At 39.5% G+C, this 7,017-nt stretch overlaps 1 protein-coding gene across 1 annotated transcript in view; it reads right to left on the bottom strand.

Annotated features, from left to right (window-relative positions):
- Positions 1–873: 873 nt before the first annotated feature.
- The window catches only part of LOC106090276 (uncharacterized), a 46,480-nt gene continuing 40,336 nt past the window's right edge, over positions 874–7,017 (bottom strand). Inside the window, exons 6-10 of the mRNA XM_059365426.1 lie at positions 3,306–3,352; positions 2,287–3,228; positions 1,648–2,236; positions 1,318–1,589; positions 874–1,248 (exon numbers count right to left, since the gene is read on the bottom strand). Of these exons, the coding sequence (XP_059221409.1) occupies positions 1,005–1,248; positions 1,318–1,589; positions 1,648–2,236; positions 2,287–3,228; positions 3,306–3,352 (2,094 nt within the window). The 3' untranslated portion in view covers positions 874–1,004. The remainder of the gene's footprint in view (positions 1,249–1,317; positions 1,590–1,647; positions 2,237–2,286; positions 3,229–3,305; positions 3,353–7,017) is intronic.

Below are 7,017 nucleotides of genomic sequence, written 5' to 3'. Positions count from 1 at the left end.
GGCCAATACCCAAACCGGACATATTTGCTGACTTTTGCATAAGGAGTTTAAATGAGATTATAAAACGAATTTGATATACAATTTTGAGGCCAATGGCAATATGGGGTTCAAATAAATGATACATAGTTATATGAGAATAGTGCACGTTGCTGCTATATTTTCCGGGCTTAATGTTTGGGGGACCACCCCAATCCTCAAAACACCCCTAAATTGGGCATAGTTACCGACCATGTTAATGTGGAGCTTAAATGAAAGGTATTGGGGGGTAGAGCAAGAATTGATACACACTTTCGGGACCAATTTTATGGGGGTCTACCGCTTTCCCAAAATACCCCACAAACAGCAATTTTTTAGTGACCATCGCAATATGGGGCTCAAATAAAGGTATTTGGGAGTAGAATACAAATTTGATATCTAAATGTAGGACCATGTATTTAGGGCATCACGCCTTTCCCAAAACACCCCCCACAGGGTAAAAATTTTTCGACCATGTCAATATGTGATTTTAATGAAAGGTATTTGAGATTAGAAAACGAATTTGATAACCTATTTTGGGACCATTTGTTTGGGGGGCGCCTCATCGTGTTAACTCCCCTAAATCAATGGCAATATGGGGTTCAAATATATGATATATTTGAAAGAAGAGCACGATGCTGATATTTTTTCAGGGCCAAGTGCCTGGGGACGACCTTACCCCTAAATCAAATATCATGAGAATATCGGGCTGAAATAAAATATTTTAAGTATGGAGTATGCCTTACATCCAAACTCATATGGGATTCAGAAAAAGGCACTTCTATTGTTAAACTGTTAGTCAAGCGATATACTATTTGCGATGCATGGTATTTCACTAAAAGCTCTTTAATTGTCGAAAATAAATATTCCAAAGAAAATGTTGTTCCATATAAAGTAAAAGAAGGCGCAGCGGAGCGGGCCCGGGTCAGCTAGTTGTCTGTAATTTCTACTCAACTGAATTACGTAAGGAATTGAATAAAATTTCAATATCAATGTGCCATATAGTAAGTTTTCATAAGTCTTATCAATTTCAACGAATTCTTTATCATCAATTCACAGCAAAACACCAATGCAGCAAGCAATACTCCATAGCCAAATATGGCTAAGGTGTAGCGACATTCTGTTAGGCCAATAGAACTGAAACCACCAACACCACCTTCACATTTGGGTTTTTGGGGGAACCATTTGAGTTCTTCACGATTCATAAGACCAACTTCACGCTGCCAACGTAATCTGTAAAAAAGAAAAAGAAATACTAGCAAAGTAGAATTCTTGAATTAAACCACAATTTTTAAAACAAACTGTCGACGAAATAGCTCCTTGTAGGGGAAATTTTTACGTGTGGGTATGCCAGCAATGGGTAGTTGAAATGGTTCCAGTTCTTTGAGGCCACACTTCTCCGGTTCACTAAACGTGTCACTGATGATTTGATAGCCTGTCTGCAACTCCACTTGATAGGCAAATAGGCCAGTGCGTATTTTCTCCATGCCTATAGAAGGGCGAATATAAGCATTAGCGCCTTTGGGGGAGATTTTCTTGTGATACAATTGTATGGTAACAGGATCAGTGGTTTCCTAAGAAATACACTTTTGAATTAGGATCGCATCAATATTTTAGCTAATTTAAGCTTACATTGAAATAAATTTTATTGTAAACCGTATCCTGCACCCCAATCTCCAAAGGGGACTGGCTCAGATCATGCAAAGTGCTTATAGCCTCAGAAGGACTTTGCAGTAAGGCCACAATGTTGGCCGAAAACGAGGTGAACAAAAATAAAGTAGCCACAAAAGTGGTAAAAACTATTATGCGACCCGAACGATTTCCAATTGAAAAATAAAATCCTTGCTGACACATGGCTCCCCAGACAAAGACGACTCCATCCCAAAAGTGCATTTCATGACGATGGGGAGAGCAGTAAAGCTCCAGTGCAAACACAAATGTGGTGACTAAAATTAAAAATAAAATCGAGATCCACACATCATTCTCAAAGGGCAAGGCGAAAATATTCTCCACTGCCGATAAAGGAGGCTGTCTAAACATAACCCCTGCGTGTATACGAAATGTCTCAGCCATAACATCACAAAGTGCCAGGCGATCCAGACGCATAAATATGCCCACTTGGCCAAAATCTAACTCATAACGTTGCAAGCTACCCATTAAACCATCAAAGGAGCCATTAGGCTGGCGCCAGCCGAAATTATCCATTTGATAGGTATTGAAACTAAAAAGAGACTTGATAGTGCTTTCAAATGTTTCAGTCTTCAAACTTACCTGATATTGAGTTTATTGGCCAACTCCCAAGTGATGCGATAGTTTACTTTCGAAATGGTGTCCACATGTCTCATAGAGAGATCTTCAATGTTGGTGAACAAATCGGGAAAGGCAATTACCAGACCTGTGTTGAAAGTTATACCCTCCAAATTCTCGCGATATGATATGGAAGAGCCATATTTCTGCAAGCCTTTTATGAGTTGGGCAGAATTTTGAAAGTTTCCTACAACCCGGCTTACAATCAATTCTTTATAAGCTGCTATCTTATAGACATCGTAAAGTGAAAAGATTTTGTGATCCTTTGTTTGCATCAAAACCTTCACTTCGCTATCGGGTGGCAGAAAAATATCCTTGTCTTCTAGGGTTTGTAAATCGCTGAACTCCTCTGTTACCAATAACCAAAATCGGTTGGTCGTAAAATAATTATTTTCTGAGGCAGCACACCAACTTAAAACATTTAAGCCACAGGAGCCACTAAATAGTTCCAATACGATGCCTGTCTTATGATTCAAAGTTTCAAATCTGAGATTTAGAGGTCTCCTTCCTATGCTATCATTGCGATTAAATGTATTCTTGGGACCATACAAGGGTTCCGGTGGGGATTCATTCGAATAATCAAAGCCAGACCATACACGTACAGGAACGTATTTATCCATGAAATAAGAGGTAAGTCCAAGCAAGTTAAGGGGAGAAGTTACTGTAAAGGCGTGCAGTGAAGTGAACAACATCTGCTGCTTAAAATGCATTGCATTCCTACCCTTTCCTCTATTGGTTGAGCATTTGACTAGATTCACCGTGCGAACTCCATTAAATTTAAAGTATTCATGAATAATTTTATTCCACTGAAGCTGATCACCATTTGGCCGTCTACCACCAACATATGGGGCATTGGTACTAATACCGATTAGTGACACCAAAAACACCATAGCCACTATCATGTTTCTAATACAAAATGTGAGATTTGTTTTCCGCACGTGATTGCTGTCTCAATGCGTGTTGAAATCCTTTTAGTTTCTTACTCAAGCAGGATGTTTTGCATATAGCTCTGATTTACCTTTGCAATCATCTTTGACGCAAATACACGCAATTTTTATTATGAGAAGCAATTTTTTCAATAATAATTTTGTCGCACGCAATTTCCCAGTAAGGCTAAGTGCAAAATCATAAAAGCCTACGCACTGGTGCGAAGAAGTGCTTAAGTGTTTATAGATAATAAATCCAATTAAGTAAAATGATTTCCACCATCTATCAATACTAGTGATTGGCTAAAAACCATTACACTAAACAAAAGTTCAGCAAAAGATTTAAACAAGTTTTTCTCAGTTGGAAGCCCTTTCAAACCTAGCTTTTTCTTTGGGTAATAAGCCAACAAAGCAACACGTGTGAAAAAATCGAACCTTGGCAATGTGTATCATAGCCTATTCTGAAGAAACCGTAAATTTAATTCATAACATAAAATCTCGGGAAACCACAATGTTTGAACTCGGTGGAGCACGGTTCGATATGCTTGCGCTATGTAGATCAGAAAGGCAATGTAAATATGTATGAAATGCCTATCACTATAATAGCCTGAGCTGTAATCTTCCTATAGCGTCGCATTGAACCTTTGTCTATGAATATCCAAGTCTGTCTAATCGAAATCTTTTGTATCGTAGTTACCCCGGATGCAATGGTATCCCAGCAAAAAATTCTTCCTGTCTTGAAAGCAATATGAAAATATTCCAGCATACTTATGCGCATTTTGGACAGAAAGGTTATCGCGCGTGTGGTGTTTTTTTTTCTATTGTTGTTGGTTTATACTTTTTAACGCAGTATTCTCAAAAGATTTTTGAGAGAATTCAAATACTTTTATTTTATTCCATTTATTATACCTTCCTCCATAGGATGGGGGTATACTAATTTCGTCATTCCGTTTGTTACTCATCGAAATATTCGTTTAAGACCCCATAAGGTACATATATTCTTGATCGTCACGACATTTTATGTCGATCTAGCCATGTCCGTCCGTCTGTCTGTATGTTGAAAGCACGCTAACTTCCGAAGGAGTAAAGCTAGCCGCTTGAAATTTTGCACAAATGCCTCTTATTAGTGTAGGTCGGTTGGTATTGTAAATGGGCCATATCGGTCCATGTTTTGATATAGCTGCCATATAAACCGATCTTGGGTCTTGACTTCTTGAGCTTCTAGAGTGCGCAATTCTTATCCGATTGGAAAGAAATTTTGCATGACGTGTTTTGTTATGATATCCAATAACTGTGCTAGGTATGGTTGAAATCGGTCCATAACCTGATATAGCTGTCATATAAACCGATCTTAGGTATTGACTTCCTGAGCCTCTAGAGGTCGCAATTATTATCCGATTTGCCTGAAATTTTGTACGACGTATTCCCTCATGACCATCAACATACGTGTTTATTATGGTCTGAATCTGTCTATAGCCCGATACAGCTCCCATATAAATCGATCTCTCTATTTTACTTCTTGAGCCCCCAAAGGGCGCAATTCTTATTCGAATTGGCTGACATTTTACACAGGTCTCCAACATAAAATTTAATTGTGGTCCAAAGCGGACCATATCTTGATATCGCTCTAATTTGCCTAAGAAGAGATGCCGGGAAAAGAACTCGACAAATGCGATCCATGGTGGAGGGTATATAAGATTCGGCCCGGCCGAACTTAGCACGCTTTTACTTGTTTTATCAGATGAAGTAATTGAAAAAAAATTCAATTGAAACAAGTAAAAAGGCATCGTGTTCGGCCGCGCCTATCTTTGGATACCCACCACCTCGGGTATATATGTAAACCACCTTCGTCATAATCCAGTGAAAAATGCATAATTTATGAACCCATAGCAGCTATATCGAAATAGGGTCCGATTTGGAACAAATTCGGCACATATATTGAGTGGTCTAAGTAGTACAAGACACTGTTGAATTTTGTAGAGCAAAATATAGGTCTTACTAGCCGAACCGGGCCCGCTGCGCTGGGCCTTCCTTAACTCTCCAATATCTTTTTAGGGTTGGGACACTTCGCCCTGAATGTGTATATCGAATTTGTGCCACTGTAGCCTATGTCCGCCTATAACGCTGAACGCCTGCGTTCAAATCCTGGCGATAACATCGGGCAAAATTGAAAGCGGTGGCGATCGCCTCTTAATGCTGGCGACATTTGCCATGCATGGTCATGTAAAAGGTTCTCCCCAAAGAGGTGTTGCACTGCGGCACGCCATTCGGACTCGGCTATAAAAAAAAGTCCCTTGTCATTGAGTTTAAACTTGAATCGGAAATCTTTCATTGATGTGTCGAGAAGTGTGCCCCTTCTCTGCTCTTGGCTAAATGTTTACCTCACTCCTAAATACCTTTCTTTTGAGTCCTATATTATCGTTTTTGTAATTTTTTCCGATTTAGAGAGACATTTGGCCCTTAATGTAAATATACGATTCGTGCTCGAATTTCAAATCCATTTTATATGAGCCCCATAATGGCATGATCGGTAAATAAATTCTGTTTGAAGGTGGGATGAATCCCAGGGACTTTGTCCCGAAAATGAGCATCAATTTCCCGAAAATCAATCAATTAAAACATCAAATAGCTTTTATATAAAAGGGGGTGTTTTCGGGTGGGGCAGTTCCCCAAACACATGGCTCTTCAATTGGATATAAAATTCGAGAGAAATCTCAAGCACTTTTTGATTAAGCTCTACATATATTGTCGCGATTGGTCAATATACCCATTTGGCGGGTTTTGGACGGCGCCCTAGGCACTCGGCCCCGACAATAGAAACCTTGTATTGTTTTGACTGTGAGAGTTTTGGGGCTGGGGCGGCCACCGGCACGCTGCCCTGAAAATGGATATCAAATTCGTTCGTTACTCCCAAATACCGTTGATTTGAAATCTATATTGCCATAATTGGAAATGAAATTCACTTTAGGGAGCGCTTTAGGGCGTACCGCCAATCACTTGGCTCCAAAATTGGATTTCAAATTCGTTTTCTACTCTCAATTACCTTTCATTTGAGTCCCATATTGTCATAATGGGTCAATCAACCTTATTTTTGGAAGGAAAGCGCCACCTTGACTTAAACACAAATTTTAATGTCATATTCGTAATCTACTCCCAAATACCATTCATTTGAGTCTCATATAGACATGTCGGCAAATATGCCCATTTGGGGGTACATGAACACAAATTTTAATGTCATTTTCGTAATCTACTCCCAAATACCCTTCATTTGATGGGGATGGGGCGACCTCCCATTACATGGAACTAATTTTTTATGCCATATTTGTAATCTACTATCGAATACTTTTCGTTTGGGGCCCATAATGGCATGAACGTTGGAGGCCCTCTGGGTACTTGGACCCAAATTTTATTACGATAATTGTTTTCTAGTCTCCAATTCCTATCATTTGATACCCATATTGTGCCTATCGGTCCGCTATTGATTTTGGATGGCGTTGTTGGGGTAAGGGGGAGGGACGGCCCCCATCCAATATCTAAAAATTATATGTCCTATGTTTCCTTCCAGATAAACTTACACAATCTGTGAAAATTTTGAGAAAAGCGGTTCAGCCTTTTTTGATTCTAGGGAACAAACAAAAAACCGAGTCCCATGTAGTCATAATGGGTCATATGCCCATTTAAGCCGTTTTTGGGGGGTAGCGTGACCCCCTATACTTCGATCTGATTTTGTAAGGCAGATTCGTAATCTTCTCCCGAATACCCTTCATTT

The sequence above is a fragment of the Stomoxys calcitrans genome, chromosome 1, assembly GCF_963082655.1.
Source record: "Stomoxys calcitrans chromosome 1, idStoCalc2.1, whole genome shotgun sequence".
NCBI classification, from domain to species: domain Eukaryota; kingdom Metazoa; phylum Arthropoda; class Insecta; order Diptera; family Muscidae; genus Stomoxys; species Stomoxys calcitrans.
The sequence above is the reverse complement of the archived record's forward strand: the minus strand, read 5'-3'. Positions and strand labels throughout refer to the sequence as shown.